Genomic DNA, 21,287 nt, shown 5'->3' on the forward strand with positions numbered 1-21,287 from the left:
AATATGTAAATAAAAGTGAAAATAAATTATTTCTGAACTTGTTCCAGTTTTAATGAGACACACATCATGTAAAACTCAGTTAAAAAACTATTTTATGGGGTAAATAATGAATTCAGATGTAATAACATTGTTGAGCACAACCGTTTAAAACTGGGGATATTGCTGTGTTCTGAATTAATCACCACATTGAAACCTAAATAGGATTCAGTTCACACTTGCCATCATTTAAAGTGCCTCTGATTAATCCCAAATAAACTTCAAATGTTGCATTACACAGAGCATTGCAATATGTCACATTGCACAAACTAAAATGCGTTTATTTTTATTGCATAACACAAAAAATTACAAACAAAGAATTAAAAGTAGAAAACAATGTGATATATCACTGAAACAATGTGTCTAAATGCTGCTAAACTTTGATCCCTATATTAGTATTTTGTAGCTCCTCTCAGCAGTAACAGGTGGGACAGTTGGATTGAGGACACTCTGTTCAGCACAGGGACTAATAGTCATACTTCTAAAGTTGCATTTAAGTAAGATAAAGAAAAATAATGTTTTAATTCACCTTTTACCAGCAGATGGCCCAGCTGTGACATTTAAGCTTGATGCACTGTTGACACCTTCAACAGCCCCGCCCAACTTACCACACACACACTGAGTCCCAGAGAACAGAGGAAATGAGCTGAGCTTAAACTTCTTGACACTTCAGGGAAAATCACTCAGTTGACATATGCCCCTGTGCACACAGTGCATACGTATTCAATTAATGCTGCTTTTGTAGAAGGGGAAAGGAAAACTTACAGCATGGGAGCATCTTCCTCTGGGTTGCTAGATGAGGCCAAAATCAACCACATCAAAGGTAACGAGGACATTATTCATTCGATGTTTTCATTTTCAGATGTTTATTAGAGCTTGACTGGCTCCGGTGTTATGCATGGGATTTGCATTGATGTATGATATTTCTGGGAGGAAAAACAGCTAAACAAGACGGACAGATGTTGAACAGAAAGCAGAGAAATAAGAGCCGCAGGGATGCGAGTTTGAATGGTTTCAGCACCCAAGCTTTGCTGCAAAAGCAACAGGAGCTGTACCTTTAGTCCCCTAAACATTATTGCAGCTGTAGCAGTAGCAGAATAATTAAAGATTAAAAAGTATTTGATTTTCAACCATGCCTTTTATCCTCGTTTGCCCAGTTCTTATGTATCTAATTTTATTTATATCATCTAATGGGACCTGACCTTAATTGTGCAAATGTTAAATGGTTGTTAAGCCACATAATATGAGCTATAAACAGTTCTGTGGCATAATTAATCCACAAAGACTGATGTAAAACACTGCTATAAACTACTTAACCAAAGTTTTGGAGATTATAGTGCTTAGTTAGATCTTATGAGAAAGGTTTAGTGCTTTAGTGAAAAGGTTTTGGCAAAGAGGCACACAGGAAATGTGGGGAGGGGTGTGACATTACAGCAAAGGTCCCCAGAATTACTCTAAGTACATTGCCGCTGCATGGCACCCACTTTAACCACAAGAATGACATCAGTGTGATCCTATCTAAAATAAAGTCAAGCTAAATTTTAATTGGAAACAGATTATTCATGATAATTTTACCTTCAAATGAAAATAGAATAGAATAGAAAATACGAAACAATGCAACATTGAGGTCCCCTTTAATGTGAATGCTTTAGTTCATTTCTCCATTTGTGCATTCCTATACGTGTTATCAGCTCAGACACATCCTGTCACTAATCTTCCCTGCAAACTAGAATGTAATTATAGCTATTTCCAACTATTATATTATTATGGGTTGTCTGATCTGTGTATCCTTGTGTTTGGTTCGGTTTGTGAGATGAAAGTCAGACTGACCCAAAGAATGTGTGATACTGGCTTTGCAGAGTAAACAAGGTTTAAACATGAGATCATGATAAATCTACATTCACACAAATCATGACAGCACTGTTAAGAGATCTAGCACATCATTCCTACCAAGATCCACACATGGGATGTAGCTCGCAATTTGGATTTTAACCTAAAAGCTGCAGTCATGCTCATCTAGATTGATGTACAGGTTTATGAAATAGTGTTGCCAAAAAATTAAGAAGTGTAAATCGGGGAGTGTGGCGGTGGTCCACATCCCCATTTCTGGAGGCATTAGTCTTCAACACAGGCTGTCATGGTTTTGAGTCCTGGCCTGTTGAGTTTTGCTGCATGTCTTTCCCTCTCTCTCCACTCCTTTCCTGTCAGCTCACTGTCAAAAATTAGAAAATAAAGACCAGACGTGCTGCACAAAATCCTAACAAAGAAGTGTATAAGATGGATATTATGTAATTATAAAGAGAAGCTAAAAAAGGCCAAAGGACATATAAATAGCATGATTTGACATTTAGGCAATCAAATGAAGTAAATGAATAACAAACTGGAAATCTGTCAGATTAAGTTACTGTAATAAGCATATTGCTGACAAGTTCTTATTAGCAAAGCATCAGACAATAATTATTCAAAAATTAGGTTTTGGGTGGTTTAAATAATATCTAGCAAACTGTGAACAATGCCTTGTTATAAATTGTGGAAAATCATTTCAAGAATTTAATACAGGTCTACTCCATGGCACAGTGCTTGCCACACTCCTTTTTAGTTTTATGGAAAGAGTTGCCATGTTCATGTCTCGTTGCAGGTTTCCATTTGCATGCTGATGTGTAGCTGACATTACATCTGTTTCAATACAGCTGTCTCGGTATTTGGAGTCTATTTGGAGTCTATTGCAGCATAGTTAGAAAAGTCATGTCTGACCATGAATGCTAAAAAAATACTATCAACTCAAAAATACCCATCAACTCATGTTTTTTCTTCAAGCATTTGATCTTTGACTGACAGTAAAGAATTAAATCGAAAGAAAAATGGAAATATGATTCAACAAGTTTTAAAAGTGCAACAGCAGATTTGCATACATTCGATTAATCACAAAATACAAATTTTTTATGCTGTAAATAATTAAATGCATTCAGGCATACAGCACAATTTATTGGTCACATGGTAATATGGTCACAATGCCATATTACCTGGTATTAACATCTCAGAGAGGAAGTCATTCAGATAACATCACTATCATGTTCTTGAGAAAGCGAATATTCTGAAATATTCATTACATTCCCAAGTCTTAAACTTACATTTCAATGCTTTCAATATCAAACTCTTTTGATGCTTAGTGCCCTTGAGGTTTCACTAAAAGTTGCATGTGTCCAGTATAGGATGTAGTCATGAATGATCACCAACTTTCTCTGTTTTATTGAATAGTGTTGTGCTTTATCAATAATGAGCTATTTTTGAAATGTCTTTTTAATTACCTTTATCCATTTATGTAACCAAAGCCCAACTAGGTACAAGCATTCAAATTAGCAATTGTATTATTGCCTGAACTGATAAAGAAAAGATTAAAAGTTGCATCAGTTTACCTTGATTACTAGTTCCATCTTAGTTACAGAGAATGTTTACACAGAACATTATTTTATTGTGAGGAAAAATTTGCTAATTTTAGTGCCACTATAACACAATTTTGTGTAATGTTCTTACAATACCAACCGGAATATCCCATTAGCTTCAGAAACAAAATTGACAATATGGAGAAAAATGTCTCTGTATCTTGAAAACCGCATGTAAAAATGGGCAGCAGGGCAACTGTTCTCAGGCTAATAAACTGGGCAGAAGAACCATAGGGTTTTGCAAGCTGATCATCTTTTGAGGCAAAAAAAACACAAGCATTGTTTACCAAAGCAAATATCTTCATATCATTAAAAAAAGATAAATATTTTTTAATATATTAAGAAAATATCTGTTTAAGAAAGATTTGGGAGGCTTTTTTTGTCTTCCCTAATGATTATATTGTGTGTTTTATAGAATGTAATAAGAATGGCTTCTTGCCTTACTCCTTGTGTCTTTGCAGGACTCGTTGAGAGCGAATTTCAGAGCTTCAGTGGGTTTTACCGGCAGCAGTACTCTGTCACCTACCTTGGACACATTCACCAGGAGGTGGAGCCTAAGAAAGAGGAGAGAGGCTTTTTGCTGACACACAGGGTAAGAAATGAAATCATCTAGAAATTCAGTCAGCACAGGCTTGAGTGTATGGAGCTAAATTGGGGCCATAAAGTTTGTTCAAACGAAAAAAATTTGAACCTGAAAAATCATTTTGAACCCCCCCCCCCCCAAAAAAAATTGAAAACTCGAAAAAAAGTTTGGCAACTGAAAAAAAACAGATGTAAAACTGGAAAAAAGAAGTTCAAAACTACTTTTCAGATTCAAGTTTTTTTTTCGAACTTGTAGATTTTTTTTTGGCTTCAAACTTCTGGCCCTGTTTTGGCGTGGGGGGCGGGGCCTCAGATCACGGGGTTGCGGAATCATGAATGACAGCTCAACACAGCTGCTGAACAACATATTCCCAGCTGTTGCATTCAGGTACCGTGGGAACTGGAAATATCTGTATATCTGTAATACATCATCGATATTCTATATATATGTGATTGGTTTTGAAAGATAACATGCTTCACCGATAGAAGCAGCTTACGTGAATACACAACGCGCATCTCAGAGGAGAAAATATGATATTGACAGATTTGCACAGCATTTTAAGTCCGTGTTGGAGATTTCCCATGCTCTCAACATAAAGCAAAAGAACTGCCAGACTAAGCAGCGGTATGAAACCAGATGCAAAACGAGCCGGTATTTTCCGAATATCCTTGCATAATTAAGCCTGGACTTGTTTTCACATGGACTGGACTCAGGTTTCAGTTTCTGGTGCATTTTTCATTAAAACGTGTTTGGTCTTCATTTAGTGAAGTGACTCACAGCCAGGGGCAAATTGGCACATGGGGCAACCGAGGAAATCCCTGATGGACCGCTGGCTTAGGCATTTCTTATTTTATGAATGTTTAGTTTTTAATAACCGCCTTTCACAGACGCGGGGCGGTGTGCCGGTGGTTCACTTCAGCCCGTGAACCACCGGCCCACCGCCCCGCACAGACGCAGGGCGAGCGCGACATCAAGTACGCCAGAAGGGACAGTTTCTGAGGCGCTGATATTTTTCTGGACCATTGTGCCCTAAACTATGCCATATCAACCTGTTAAGGATAACCTTTATTTATATGACTCAGTTGTTTTTCCCACTTATACCATAATGATATAAAGCATAAGTTCTAATGTATCCTTTTTGCTAGAATAGGACAAGAATGCTCATCAACACACATTACAAGGATAAATGGCCCAAGGTTTGTCATGAATGACCTGTGGCTGGGGCACTGGGTTTGATGGTGCAGCAAGCTGTAACTGGTTTGATTAGAATGCAGCAGCACACTTAGATTAAGGATGGACACCCGCTACTACACAACGTACCAGATAGACAACACAATGGTGACACACCAGTTTACTGATAAACACTGAGGGAGGGAACATCCATTGCATCGGAGTGCCAGATATAAAACTACATGTGACCTTCTATCGAGGCTCTTTCTCATCCTTTCACAGACGCTACGGTCCGAGACGGGAGCCTCAGCTCTGCCTAATTTAGATTAAAGGAGCTGAAAGTTAGAAACTGTTTGAGAGTCGTTCCTTTAAGAGTCAGTATTAGATAGAGTCTGATCGCTTCTGGGGACCAAGAACCGGAGGAACTCCGAAAGGTCTGACCGCCAACAGGGTGCAGTAGCTCGGACTCCCCCTCTCTTCTGCTCCAGTCAGGCAGATCATCTCTGCTGTGCGCTGGTGAACAGCTGATCTGTAACAAATGAACATGCGATGCAGGGCGGCCAGCTGAGCGGACAATGAAGAGCGGAGATCAGAAAAAAAAGCCCGGGCTACTAAAACAAACAGTGGCACAACGGTGGTTCACTTCAAGGGCTGGAGTCCCACTAAGCCAACGGTCCAGCGGGGATTTCCTTGGTTGCCCCGTATGCCAGTTTGCCCCTGACTGTGAGTCACTTCACTAAATGAAGACCAAACACGTTTAAATCAAAAACGCACCAGAAACCGAAACCCGAGTCCAGTCCACGTGAAAACAAGTCCAGGCTTAATTATGCAAGGATATTCGGAAAATACCGGCTCGTTTTGCATCTGGTTTCATACCGTCGCTTAGTCTGGCAGTTCTTTTGCTTTATGTTGAGAGCTATGGAAATCTCCAACACAGACTTAAAATGCTGTGCAAATCTGTCAATATCATATTTTCTCCTCTGAGATGCGCGTTGTGTATTCACGTAAGCTGCTTCTATCGGTGAAGCATGTTATCTTTCAAAACCAATCACATATATATAGAATATCGATGATGTATTACAGATATACAGATATTTCCAGTTCCCACGGTACCTGAATGCAACAGCTGGGAATATGTTGTTCAGCAGCTGTGTTGAGCTGTCATTCATGATTCCGCACCCCCATGATCTGAGGCCCCGCCCCCCACGCCAAAACAGGGCCAGAAGTTTGAAGCCGAAAAAAAAAATCTACAAGTTTGAAAAAAAAACTTGAATCTGAAAAGTAGTTTTGAACTTTTTTCTTTCCCAGTTTCACATGTTTTTTTTTCAGTTGCAAATTTTTTTTTCCAGTTTTCAGATTTTTTTGGGGGAGGTTAAAAATAATTTTTCAGGTTCTAATGTTTTTCTTTTGAACAAACTTTATGGCCCAATTTAGCTCCATATAGCTGCAGCTGAACAGTTACGTTCTGATGTTTAATTGTGTCTGTGTTTTTGTGAAGCCTAAGAACGATGGAGATGAGGTGCTGTACCAGGGGTGTATTAAATTCTCCTGCTGGGATGAGCTGGGAAAGAAATGCAGAGAGAGATATGCTGTCCTAAAGAAAGACTACAAAGTGGAAATACATGATAGCGCAGAGGTGACAAACCAACATAAGGTAAACCGTTTTTCTTGTTTGCTTTATAACTGATTATACTGTCCCGGATGTTTTTATTTAGACTTTTAGACGTGGATCCGCACCTAAACTGGTCCTTCAGCCAGCAGGAGGAGTGGTGTTCACCAGTGAGGAAGAGTCAAGAGCTCACCTGGAGAAAACCTGCTTAGGAATACTCAATGGTACTTAGCAATATCATAATGTGTCCCTGGTTTTCCAATTGGTAAATCAAACTTTTTTATCCAACATAGCAACACAACAGCTTTACTAATGTAAAAATAGACCCTCCCTTACAATGTAAGACTGTAAAACAGTGAACTATTTACTTTTTAAACTCAGATGTAAAATATTCTAAAAGCTGAACAGAGATAAAACCGTACTCACATATATGCTAAACTAAAAATATGTTTGAAGTTTTATTTAAAAGATTCCCAGTTTTCCTTAAATCTTCAGGTAGTTCATTCCAGAGGCAATCAGCATTAGGATAAATCGAGACCTCGGTGTGTGTTTTAGTTTGCTATTAGTTTTCTAGTTAAAAACCTGCTTCCAGTAGATGGTACGGTTCTATAAAATAGGAACAGTATCCCTAAATACAGGGGACTAAGGTTGCCAAGAACTTTCTAAACCAGGAAAAGGATCTTCAAATAAATTCTGATTGCATCAGTTATAACTTTGCAGTTGGTACACCAGAAGGAAGAGCATTACAGTTACACAGCCTGCAGGTGTTAACATCGTGGATTGGTTAGTTCAGAAGAGAAAACTGATAATTCTGTGAAACAAAGCTTGGATTATTTGCACTTATTAAGTGTGTTCCTGAACTCTTGGGTATTCACTCTGTCTGAAGCTTCAAATGTGGCACTGCAGACCTTCCTCTTGTTCTCCTTTTAAAGAGGAAGTTACAATGGACAAATGCTTGCCCACATGTTGGCTTCTTGTAAAATGGAAATCATACTAAGTTTGAAACTAATGATTGAAATCATGAGGATATCAGCGTTTCAGAGGTAAAAGCAGAAGCAGTCAAATATTTCAACAGTCTCTTTTTTAGGAAGACTCAGCAAACACTTTCTAAGTAATTGGTGAAACATAAACTGGGAAAAATGTAATATAAACATGTATTTTAGGGGTCATATGGTCATGTAAATGGAGCCTGAAGAACTTATGAATGCAGTTTTGGTCACCTTTCACATGGGTTTTTGTATTTTATCAATTTTAAATACAGCATCAGAAGTAATTATTTTAAATCTCTCTTAAAATAATTCAAGAATGATATGAACTCAAACTATTTCATAATGATAACTTAAACATATCAAATCTGTAACATGGATGTTTGTTTGTCCAGGAGTGAAAGAGGATTCTTCTTCTTCAGCGCCTTCATCTCCAGATGTGTTTGCTGTATATCTTCATCTGCCTTACGCAGGCCACACCTGCTTCCTGTTTCAACAAGAAGATGAAAGAGATCACTTCCTGTCTGGCCTCAAGGCCTGCATTAGACACCGCAACCTTGGTAAAACACCAACCTGCATCACAAATTAGCAATAAGAATGCAGTTGATATTATGTCGAGTAGTAACAGGGCGTTATTAAAAAAAACAAAATGCCAAATATGATCTGCTGATGATGTGCTGAACAGTTCTGCAGCTGAACACAAAGGTTTCTACATCAAGACAAACATCCATCTACAGTGCCTTGCAGAAATATTTATATCACCACCTTTCCACATTATATCATGTTACAACCAAAAACGTGGATGTATTCATTGGGATTTTATGTCACAACACAAAGAAACATGCTGGAGTCAGTATGACTTCAACAGGGGCAAGAAACTAGTCAGAGTTCATGGGAAAATGTATGGAGCTCCTTTCAGGGCAATCCTGGAAGAAAACCTGTTAGAAGCTGCAAAGGACCTGAGACCGGGGTAGAGGTTCACCTGGGGACAATGATACTAAACAGTTTATCAAGCCAGAGTTACAAAGGAACGTTTAGATCAAGCATATATATATATATATATATATATATATATATATATATGCTTATATATATATATATATATATAAGCATATATATATATATATATATATATATATATATATATATATATATATATATATATATATATATATATATATATATATATATATATATATATATGTGTGTGTTAAAATGGCCTAGTTAAAGGCCAGCCCTAAATCCACACGAGAATCTACTGTAAGACTTGAAAATTACAATTGTAGCATGAATCGCAGTGAAAGGTGGTTTCACAAATACTTTTATTTGTAAAGAATTTAAAAAAAAACCTTGCATCCTTTTTATTCCACAGCTTAAAAAACTAGTTTGTATTGATCAACCACAGAAAAGCCCGTTAAAAAAATGTAAGTTCAATAACTAAATGTGGGAAAAAGTTGTAGTCTACATAAATTTTTCACGATCACACTATTTTTTCTGCTGCCTGCCAAAGCAGTTTTAGAGCTGAATTTGTTTGATTTCTATCTCCAGGAGTATTTATCATGAATGTTTGTTTTTTTTTTATCTAAAGAGGTTGCATAAAGAGTCTACTTTAAATAAAAAAACATGTTTCTTATTTTGCACATTCATCATCTAGAATTAATTCATAATGAGTTGTAGTCCTGTTTTAAGAAATATTTTCATCTGCTTAAGAATAGAGGTGAAAAGTGTTTCGAGAGCTGCAGCTGCGTGTGTCAGCTTCAGTTTGTGACTTATACTGTGGCAGTTGCCTTAGCAACGGATAAAAATATTAAAACTGCTCACTTCCTCTGTGGTTAGCAGGATACAAGCCCAAAACAAACCCCTCTTCAATGTTGTCATGTGGTCGTTGCGAAAACAAGGCATGACATATCTGAGCAGAAACATCCTGAGCTGTGACAGGCAGCAAACCACAAATAGCCATCAGTAACTACTGCTCATCCTCCAAAAGGCTGCAACGCATAAAACAGTAATGGATAACCAGGAACAGATTGATATCCTCTTCTAATGTCATCGTGAATTTTGTTGATTTCATCTAAGTTATGATATTTGCATTTTCCTTTTTTACTGCAAGCGTATTTCTTTCCTTATGTTCTTGATGCTACATCACTTGATGTTTGCTGCGCCTAATGTATTAAATCAATGGCAATATGAAGAGAAGTTGCTTAGGTCTATAAAAAGTCCTCATTAATTACTGTTATTCATCTCTGCTCTTGAAGCCCAATTGTATTACTTTGGAGTTTATAGTCCTAAGCTCTCTTAACATTTCTGTAACAGTCAAAAAATATAAAATTGATAATTAAATGGAAAAGCACAGGGAAGGTGGAGAATTTTCCCCAAAAAATCTTTGTGGTAATATTTCACACTACTGAAGCCTATCTTTAAAAAAAATAATAAAAAAAGAAATGTTTAATGGCCAAGATGTCTTGTGTTGTCAAATTTTAAATATCCAATCCAATGAATGACACCAAACAAGATTTAGGTGCAGAATAGGTTGGTCTGGCAACAGCAGAGAGGATTCAGCAACTTGGGTACAACCCACATACTCAACTGTGCTGCTCAGAAATGCATTTTTCTTACGGCACCATTTAAGGCTAAATAAACAGGCTTTTAAATAGTATAAGATTTACTTCCAAGAAGCATTTTTACAACAAACAACGTATCAACCAAACACTATCTTGATTTTTTGTGCTAAGTTTGGTTTACCTTTGATCAGAAAGCAGAAGTTGATCAGAGCGTTGGGAGTTTAAAAATAATCAACACATTTATTTTGAGATATTATTGAGATGTAAATATGAGAAAACAGAAAAGCTTATTTGTCTAACCTACTCTTCAAAATGGGATAGATAAGAGAGCATGCCTTCGGGAAAGGCAGACATGTTGTTGATCTTCGTGAGTAAAGAAATGGCTACAATAACAAACCTACCTAAACTTGGCCATACATCTACAGTCAGAAAATGAGTTAGGAAGTTTAAAATAACTAAATAACTAAGGGTCTATTTTCCCAAAAATGCAAGCTCGTTCTTTGCAAGGCATTTTTCAACTTGTACAATTTTTTGCATGGCGCTTGAGCTGTGGTCAGTGGATATAAGGATGAAGGAGACACTTTTGTAGAGGAGTCTCAGATGAAGATGTGTCAGTCTCAGAGTTAGTCAGCTACAAGCTAAAGAGGCCAAGTCCCCGTGTAAGGAGACCCTCGGGCTTAAGGGGTTAAAAATTAGATAGTTGTGTTCTAGGGGGACAAGAGACTCAGAAGGGGGGTTGATCATCATTTTCAGAAGCACTAACAAACTTTCTGCTTCCTGCAGACCCCTGGCATAGTTCATCCCATGAGAACCAGGCATATGCCCGAGCCATCCGTCTTTACCAGCAGGAGAAAGGTTGCTATGAATCGTGGGAGAAGCTGCTGGGCACTGAAGAACAGGTTAGCAACATTAACATACAGCTTACTGTCTCTCTGTGACCTGTTAGCAATATGCCTCATGGCAGAGTGTGTGCAGGTGCTGACCCGCCAGATGATGGAGGATTTGTTGTCATGGTTACAAAACCAGCTTCAGTCAAAGGTGAAGGGCAAGAAGACTGAACGGATCCGTCAATGGCAGGCAGTAAGTTCAACTGACAAACAGAGTTTATAGTGCATTATTTATGATAGTTTAATACAAAGGTTATCTCCTTCTTAATGATAGTGATTGGCTCTAAAACCCACATAAAGGCAGTGAAGGCTTCTTGTGCTGTAAAGACGATAGAAAAATGTTAATTTAAAGATAGACTGGTCGCAAAATGAGATAATGTTGAACGTTCTGGTCAGAAGTTTCTTGCTGTTCTGTTGGAACACCAAATTATGGTGTGCCAACCAAGTTTCCAAACACTGAAATGCTGATTTGAGGTGAAGTTGATAAATTTGGAGGTTGCCATCTATCCTTGTTATTCCTTTTTACTTTTTGCAATGCACCAGTACCATTTGCAGAGGAGAAACAGGCCCCACAGCATGATGCAGCCACCAACACACTTAACAGTTGATACAGTGTTCGTAGCATCACTGTGACTCGTCCAAATATTCTTCCGGTAATTGTGGCCGAGTAGTTCAATATTTGTCCTGTTTGATGGTCAGGCTTTTCTGCTTTAGAGCAAGGACTGCTTTCTTTTGGTTTACATACACTAACATTAAAGTGTGGTAAACCAAAACTGTAATGCAAAAGGTCTTGTAAAGATACTGGCTGAGGAGAGTGTCAGTTGCGACAGTTAAATAAATCCTAAACCGTCATGGACTGAAAGGCCACTCAGCAGAGGAAGATGCCATTACTCCAAAGGCAACTTAAAAGAGGAGAAAGACCTGAATCTTTGGCCACATGTCCTGAGGTCTGATGAAGCTAAAGCTAAAGTGTTTGGCCGTAATGACCATTGTTACATTTGAAGAAAAACAAATGAGGAAGCTTGCAAGTTTGGGGGTGACATCATCATGTTGTGAGTGTGTTGCGTATACTATATTGTGTAAAGGATATGTAAAAAATGCATAGTACAGCACAAACTGGTTCTAACTAGTGCACCCAAATGCTTGCTATAGACAAATATTGAAGTTGCATATTGCATGATGGTTTTACCATGTACAAAGGAGTAGATTATGACATTTGTAACCCTAACTCTGTATATCAAGGTTTAAGATTTTAGATGACAAAAATAAAGCAAATTAAAACACTGACTAAGATTTACTTTAATAATCAGAATAAGAACAGAACTGTTTAGAATTTTTCATCCGAAGATGATACCGAGTTAGTTCTAGCAAAGCAAAAGATGGAGTCCTGACAATAAAAGAGTTATACGATTCTAATGATAAAACCTCGTCAGTGTGTGGAATGTAAAAGGTGCTGCGGCAGCTGCAGTTGTGGACTCAGACATGTCTCTCATGCTAAATTTACTAATTTAATATTAGCCTGTATTTATTTATATATAGACAGTTCAGGTGACCTACACTATGGTGCTGGAACAGTTGACTGCGAGTTTGGAGGCTCTGAGGGAGGAGTGTCGGCAAACTGCATCAGCCAGTCAGGCGCTCATTAGGTCCAACCTGGACCAGATAATGTCCTCTCATGACTTCCTGGAGCAGAAGGTCAGAGGTAATGTATCTCCATTTTGACATAAAGTCAGAAAATTACAATGACTTTATAACCATATCCAATTGGTGTCTCAACAGATCTATAATATAGTATGTCTTAACACATTATCAATATATTCATGTGCATTCCAGCGTGCATATGTGAAGAAGCAGAGAAGGTGTGCAGTGAGTCTGTGGTGCCCTACATTTCCTCCATCCTTGAAGCACTCACTGAACACATCGGTCCAGGAATTCTTGGGATGCAGGACACACTGCGAACCCAAATGAACTCTGCCTTTTCACTCACAAGTGGACAGGTGGAGGACATCAAACAGGTGGGAGAGCTCATTGTGAATTTCTGGCTAAATTCTCCATATTAACTGTCTTGATGTTGCTTAACATGAGTGTGTGTGTACTGCAGGCCTTGACCAGTCTGCGCTCTGTCAGTCTGGATGAGAACTACAGAAAGGTGGAGAACCTGAGCGACAAACTGGAAAACGTAAAAGAGAGGTTTGGACTGAGCAGCGTTGAGAAACTCATTCACTTTGCAAATCTGGAGATGGAGCAGGTGTGATGGACTTTCAGAGCAGCTGTTGTGGCAAAATAAAAATAAAGAAGGTGACAAGTTGAAGGTCATGAAAGGGATGAACGTTTCATTTTATTTGTGTTTCTTGCAGCTACTGGACAGTGCCGTTTACACTTTGGAGCAGTTCTTCCAATCATCAACAAAGCTGCAACCGTCTCAGCTTCTTGACAAGATGGAGAGAGCTAAGGAAAGAGTCTTCAAGGTAAAAGTTAAATTTCATGGGAAAATATACTAGAAGAATAAAAATAGAAATGCTTAGAGTTTGGGCTTTATAAGCATGCAATGTGAGAGCTATGAGAGATTGCACTTCCTGTTTAGACAGTGTGTGGTCTCAGTTGTAAACTGAAGCCCTTAACATTCATATGACCTCACAGAGATAGCAATGTATGCGCTTTCACATAATTCACAGGCAGACAAATCAGCAGCTCAGATGGGAAAATGGCTAAAATGAGGCAAAACAACCTATCAATGCTGAGCATAACTGACAGATAAGTTAAATATATGAAATATAGAGCCCTGAACACATGAAACTTCTAGTCGGGTGTGAGCGAGTGTGGTGAGGGTGTAAAACCCTTTAAATAAATTAATCTTTTTTTTTGCTCCCCACAAATTTTAAAATTTTCTTGAAATATTCCTTGATGATATGCCCTCTTACAAAGTTTCCCATCACAGATCCTCTGCCATTCTTAAAAGCGGGCAAGAGGTCGCAGTAGAGTTTAGCAAACTTTACAGATCCATCTCACAGAGCTGAAGTTGGCTTCCGATTGTAGCTTTTGATTCAGGAAATGGCTAAAAGGCATTTCAACTTCATTTTTAATTGCTTTGAGCATCTTTAATTTGCTTTAGTTTAAAAACTACAATGCACAGACTCCAAACTTGGACTTGATTATTCTACACTAACAGATGGGGGGAAAAAAAGACAAAAAGCACTAAAATCGCTCAACATTACTAAGGTATCACAAATCACAAACTGAATTTGAAGGATTCTGCTATTAGTGTATGGAGGATCGATCCTGCCAAAGTTAAGAATAATTACAGAAATAAATAAATGACTCAATAAAATAATTAATGGGCCAAAAAGTAGCTAGAAATATAAATTAGTGTGCCATTAAATGCAAAAACATAATAAAAAGAAGAAATGTATTAACTTATTAATTAATTAATTGGATATAAATATATATATATTTCTATTTTGATCTACTATTTTTATTTAAACCACTAATTTTCAAAACATTTTTTTTTCTTGAACTATATATTTTTCCTTTGTTTATTTCATACAAGTGGATTTCTTGCTGTTTTATTTTTCCTACCCCTTTTATTTTTTTCAAATTAATTACCACTCTAATATATTTAAAACATGTTTTTTTCTTAAATATTTAGTTTTTTCAAATTATTTTACTATCCTTTTATTTCTTAAGCACTGATATATTTTCTCCTCTAATATACCCGTATTTTTTTATCCAACAGATTTCCCTGAGCCCATTTATTTCCATCTTTCCTTTTTACATTACTTGCTGTATTGTCTTTTCCTCCTCAACATAAGGAAGAAATGTAACTACTGAGACAGAGGGGGCGGTCTTTGGACCAGCATCATCGCCTGAGTGTCTCTCCTATTGGCTGAGGTCAAGCCTCTAGGAAGTAGCTGCTGAGCCTCTACCTGGTTCTGAAAAGGAGCTAGCAGAGACGGCTAACTTAACTTCTGTCATGTTGCTAAAGAAGTCAGCAGCATTGTGGATTTGGTGGTCGATAGCGCTGTTGGTCGGGATAGTTTACTGTATCCTGTTGACTCTAACTGAGAGAATACTTCAGTTCGCTGAAGTAGTAAGAGGAAGTCAAATTTTCAGACGCGCTTTTACAATAAAAGCATCACTCAATGACGGACTTTCACAAACTAAGGGAACCATACTACAAGAACTTCAACGTTAAATTATATGATACCTTCTGAATAATATTAAGATATACATTTTCAACAATAAATCCTAGTAAATATGGCCAATATTATTCAACATACTAACCTTTCATTCAAAGATGATTTCTGTCCTGATTAAGAATTCAGTTTCTATAAATGTCACTATGTTTTATTTATATTTCATGTGCCATTTCTAAATTAAACCCTCATAAACATGGGAAACATTATACACATCAGCATCTAATGTGGGATTCCAGAATTAAAGCAATAGTAATATGGCAATATCTCCTAATCTTTTAGAGTATTCATAACACCATAAAAGAAAATTGCGGACAATTTCGTTGGAATGATTATTCTAGGTTCCTTATTCTCCACTAAGTTTCTCTACATGTAAGACTACTCTGAGTGATTCAAGCTCTATTTGGCCTTTACTTTCCCAGGGGTCTAGGGCTGTAATCTTTGAATAACTTTATAAATAAACATCTTTATGAGCCTTTAATGTAGAAATGCCACATGAAACATAGATACAACATAGTGACATTTATAGAAACTGAACTCAATCAGGACAGAAATAATCCTTGAATGACAGTTAACTTTAAAAAGGTTAATATGTTGAATATGTTGAGGAGGCACTGACAATACAGCAAGTAATGTAAAAAGGAAAGATGGAAATAAATGGGCTCAGGGAAATCTGTTGGATAAAAATATACAACAGGGGTATATTAGAGAAGAAAATATATCAGTGCTTAAGAAATAAAAGGATAGTAAAATAATTAGAAAAATAATATATTTTTAAGGAAAAATAACGTTTTAATTCTATTTGAGTGGTAATAAATTTGAAAGAAATAAAAGGAGTAGGAAAAATAAAACAGCAAGAAATCCGCTTGTATTAAATAAACAAAGGAAAAACATAGAGATCAATAAAAAAAAAATATATATATATGATTTAAAAAAATATAAAAAAACTTATATTTATAAATAAGAATTGTAGATTAAAATAGAAACATACATATTTATATCCAATTAATTAATCAATAATTTAAGCAATCTCTTCTTTTTATAATTTGTTTGCATGTAATGGCGCACTAATTTATATTTATAGCTACTTTTTGGCCCAGTAATTATTTTATTGATTCATTTATTTATTTCTGTATTTATTCTTAATTATGGCAGGATTTGTCCTCCATATAGGTATAAAATAATCTAATCAGGGTTTGAAGATTTTTAATTTTGTAGTTTTTAAAACTACAGCAGATAAAAGATGCTTATGGTAGTGAAAATGGGGTGGAATATCCCTTTACCCATTTCCCCAATTGGAAGCAGCTAACTTCAGCTTCGTCATTCATATCTGTGATCCCAGGACAGAAAAGGAATTTTCCTGGCAAGGCTAAGATAAAACTGGGTCCTTGACCGGCTTATTGGACAGAAGCTAAGAGCAACGGGCCACTATGTCATGTTGTACCTCAAGAAAACAGGAAGTAGATTTTATTTAAAACGTCTGTGACAGGATAGATTTTTAAATAACAGTCCACAAACACTTCAGTCACCTTAAAATTTTGAAAATAAGATTTATTTTCAAAAAACTGTTACAGGTGCCAAAAAGTGTTGCATCAGCCATTTCTTATAGATATTTCTTTCTGCACAAGATTGTACAATGTAAGACAAATTAGTTTAATGGCTTTTCACACATCTCTACCAAGGGTACAACGTTTTGGGTATATAAATACATCAGATTTACAAATGCAAAAATCATGCTAGGGATCAGTGTGTTAAAGGTAATGTCTGTCTTTGAGCAGCAGCTGGACTACGACAGCAGAGTGGTGCAGAGGCAGCTCTATCAGGAAGCTCTGCTGGAGATCACTCTGCCTTCTGTCATTAGCAGGATGGACCAAAAGTGCAAATCAGTAAGTGAGACTCACCGATGGAGGCTGCCTGACTTTATCACTCTCACTGCACACGGTACACAAGTAAAGTATGGCTTTCCTTTGTGCAGGAGCTCCAGCAGTTTGAGCAGTATATCTTCTCTGACTACAGCAGTTTTATTCTGATTCACAATGTCTGTGATGACATTCTGAGAAACATTCTCCATAAGGAGATACTAACAGGTACACACTGACACACATATTGCTCTTTGTGATATAGTCACGTCTCAATATGCAGCCACTTAGACAAATAAATTCAATCAAGTTAAGTCAAGTCAAGTTTATTTATATAGCGCTTTTCAGCAACAAGGCACACAAAGCGCTGTACAATCGGACCCTTTGCTAATCAGGGCGAGGCAGTTTCAAACCATAAAATATTTCCATCTGCAGCCTGTTAATATTCAAGATGTTAATGTGTCATTAAGAAGACCTAAATAGAGAAGTGCACATTTAAAGTATACACTCACCAGCCAATTTATTAGGTACACCTTGCTAGTACCGGGTTGGACCCCCTTTTGCCTTCAGAACTGCCTTAATCCTTGGTGGCATAGATTCAACAAGGTACTGAAAACATTCCTCAGAGAGTTTGGTCCATATTGACATGATAGCATCACACAGATGCTGCAGATTTGTCGGCTGCACATCCAGGATGCCAATCTCCCGTTCCACCACATCCCAAAGGTTCTCTATTGGATTGAGATCTGGTGACTGTGGAGGCCATTTGAGTCCAGTGAACTCATTGTCATGTTCAAGAAACCAGTCTGAGATGATTCAGGCTTTATGACATGGCACGTTATCCTGCTGGAGGTAACCATCAGAAGATGGGTACACTGTGGTCATAAAGGGATGGACATGGTCAGCAACAATACTCAGGTAGGCTGTGGCGTTGACACGATGCTCAGTTGGTACTAAGAGGCCCAAAGTGTGCCAAGAAAATATCCCCCACACCATGACACCACCACCAGCCTGAACCATTAATACAATGCAGGATGGATCCATGCTTTCATGTTGTTGACACCAAATTCGGACCCTACCATCCGAATGTCGCAGCAGAAATTGAGACTCACTGGATATTTTCTCTTTTTCGGACCATTCTCTGCAAACCCTAGAGATGGTAGTGCGTGAAAATCCCAGTAGATCAGCAGTTTCTGAAATACTCAGACCAGCCCATCTGGCACCAACAACCATGCCATGTTCAAAGTCACTTAAATCACATTTCTTCCCCATTCTGATGCTCGGTTTGAACTGCAGCAGATCGTCTTGACCATGTCTACATGCCTAAATGCATTGAGTTGCTGCCATGTGATTGGCTGATTAGAAATTTGCGTTAACACGCAGTTGGACAGGTGTACCTAATAAAGTGGTCGGTGAGTGTATAATCCCTGTTAAAATGTATAACTGATCATGAATTAATTTGACCATAACAGCTTCAGGGTCATAAAAGTTTATTTTGATAATCTAAGGACCATCATCGCCAAGATAAAAATTTTAGCTCAAACTAATATCATAATGAAGACTTTCTGCAAACAGTCTTGTCAGAATGAAAGGTGTGGATGTGTGTGCAAAAATTCATATTCCTAGGGTTCCAGGTACATCTTTGGTTCTTTCTTTTTTCTTTATGTTCATGACACTAAGTGCCTTTTCTCTCATAGTGGTCCAGGATGCTGCCAGTAAGAACAGTAATAATTTCCTGCTGGATACGTCCGATTTGGCCATTAGTCAGTATAGTCTACTTGGACAGACGCCTCCTGTCTCTGCCCCTGACAGCCCAGCAGTTCAGCCTCGTCACTCGGAAGAGGAGGCGCAAAGTGCCAATAAAGAAACTGCGCCTGTGGAGGAAGATCAGAGCAAAATGCCTGACGTTTCCCCTCAGAGCAATGCAGAACTTAATAATGATACCAAATGTGACCCCAGTCCAGCTCAGTCCCCATATCCGAGCCCTATGTGTCCTGTGATTGTTGTGACACAACAGTTTGATGAACCTGACAACAAAGAGGGTGAGTGCTTGATGGAAACCAACGAAGAGGGTAAAAGTGGAGGTGAGGCAGCACTGGCAGCAACAGACACTACACCAGTTGAATCTGCCAACATGGGTGGAGCCGTTACAGAAGCAGTTGAGATGGATTCAGGATCCGCCATCCAGGACTCTCCTGAACCAGCTTCTTTGGTCCTGATCAAGACAACAGATGCCCAAACCGAATCTGCTCCAAGTCCTGAATCTACATCACCTGAAAATCAAGTCACACCTGACCTCCCGACCACAGATCAAACTTCAGATCATGCATCAGAGGAGACCTCCTCTGTCCAGCCTCCGTCACCACCACAGTCACCCGGCACAGCTAGTCCTATGACAGTCAGTCTTGGGTCACTAAGCGAAGCGATTGCACCATGCTCCACAGAGCCTGTGGTACAGCAGACCACTGACAGGGCAGTCTACTTGACGGGCCAAATCAAGGACAACTGGGAGGTTGAAAAAGTTAAAGAGGAGAAACAGAGGGAAGCATCAGAGAATGAGGAAAATGAGGGCAGAGATGATGAGAGTGATGGAGGACAGCAAGAAGGTGTAGCCCAAACAGGAGATCACTCTGTCAGTGAGCCATGTACACCACCAGCAGTAGCAACAGAGAGCGCCGCTGTCGCAATACCTGAGCTGACAGGGAATGAAGAAGGTATGGATGATGATCAAACAGAGGGTGAGATTCCAAAAGAAGCTAAGGTGGAGGCAGCAGAGGAAGGAGAACATGCAGAAGAAAAGGAAAACAAAGATCAGGCGAAGAGGGAAGACCTCCAAAGTTTTCAGCCAATGGAATCACACCCAGAGACAGGTTCTGATCCACAGTTGGACAGTGTGTCCATCATCAGAGATCTCGTGACTGAAATCATTCAAGTGGAGACAATAATCAACCCCTGTGAAAGCTCCAGCAGCACTCCACCTTCAACATAAACATCACAGCAACGTCCACAAAGTGTGAATAACAGATGAATCTACATTACTAAATGATTACAACACACCTATTTGTAAATGATACATAGCAAGGATGTCAAAAAGGTCAAGTTTTGCTCCTTTGTTCACAGTGCATTTAATAAAATTTGGAGAATTAAAAAATATTTTAAGCTTTTTTTTTATTTCTCATTTTATTTTGTTTACATGAGCTGATATTACATTAAATTCAAGTTTCTAAATAAACATGTTTAAATAGCCCTCTATGTTTTTGTTTTTTTTCTATTCAGAGGTGGCAGCAGTAGTTGAAACCACCACATAGATGCATTTCAACACCATTAACTGTAAAAAACAGAGCGGTACGAGCATGTGTTCACACTGCTCATTTCTTTACTTTATTTAGGAACCTGTGGTTTTGAACCACTTTTAGGTGATAGACCATCACAAATTTAAGTGTATAACTAACGTTCAACAGTTAAGGATAGATGGTTTTTAAAATATTTTTTACAAATAAAAGTCAGAAAAAGTGAGGCATACATTTGTAACACTTTGTAAAACTACCTTATGCTGCAATTACAGCTGTAGGTGTTTTGTGGATGTCTATCACCTTTGATCATCTGGAGACTGAAATATTTCCCAGAGTCTTCTCAGCAAAATAGCTCGAGTTCAGTCTGACTGGATGGAAAGTGTCTGAACAGGAATTTTCAAGTCTTCCCACCTGATCCTATTTGGATTTAGGTCTGGACTTTGGAGAAGACCATTGTCACACACATATGCTTTGATCTACACTCTTCCATCGTAGCTCTGGCTGCATGTTTAGGATTGCTGTCCTACTAGAAGGTAAACCTCCACCCTTCTCTCAAGTCTTTTGCAACCTCTAACTTGTTTTCCTTAAGGATAACACTATATTTAGCTCTGTCCATGTTCCCATCAACTGTGGTTAGCTTTTCAGACCCTACTGAAGAAAGCCATCC

At 38.1% G+C, this 21,287-nt stretch overlaps 1 protein-coding gene across 1 annotated transcript; it reads left to right on the forward strand.

The window, feature by feature from the left end:
* The first annotated feature begins 702 nt into the window (after positions 1-702).
* Positions 703-20,574, forward strand: LOC124870064 (protein Niban 1-like). The gene is made up of 14 exons (XM_047368500.1): positions 703-859; positions 3,941-4,071; positions 6,731-6,868; positions 6,948-7,065; positions 8,223-8,387; positions 11,172-11,287; positions 11,364-11,468; positions 12,815-12,977; positions 13,109-13,290; positions 13,377-13,523; positions 13,633-13,743; positions 17,247-17,354; positions 17,444-17,555; positions 19,025-20,574. The coding sequence occupies exons 1-14, from the start codon at positions 805-807 to the stop codon at positions 20,314-20,316; spliced, it is 2,943 nt and encodes a 980-aa protein (XP_047224456.1). The 5' UTR covers positions 703-804; the 3' UTR covers positions 20,317-20,574.
* Positions 20,575-21,287: the final 713 nt, after the last annotated feature.

The sequence above is a fragment of the Girardinichthys multiradiatus genome, chromosome 6, assembly GCF_021462225.1.
Source record: "Girardinichthys multiradiatus isolate DD_20200921_A chromosome 6, DD_fGirMul_XY1, whole genome shotgun sequence".
NCBI classification, from domain to species: domain Eukaryota; kingdom Metazoa; phylum Chordata; class Actinopteri; order Cyprinodontiformes; family Goodeidae; genus Girardinichthys; species Girardinichthys multiradiatus.

What these genes read in the sequence shown, in the direction of transcription:
- LOC124870064 (XM_047368500.1), top strand. Translation starts at nt 805, where the DNA reads ATGGGAGCATCTTCCTCTGGGTTGCTAGATGAGGCCAAAATCAACCAC. An exon ending in TGCTGGGCACTGAAGAACAG is followed by an intron (nt 11,288 to 11,363) that starts GTTAGCAACATT and finishes GAGTGTGTGCAG; the next exon opens with GTGCTGACCCGCCAGATGAT. An exon ending in CTAAGGAAAGAGTCTTCAAG is followed by an intron (nt 13,744 to 17,246) that starts GTAAAAGTTAAA and finishes GTCTTTGAGCAG; the next exon opens with CAGCTGGACTACGACAGCAG.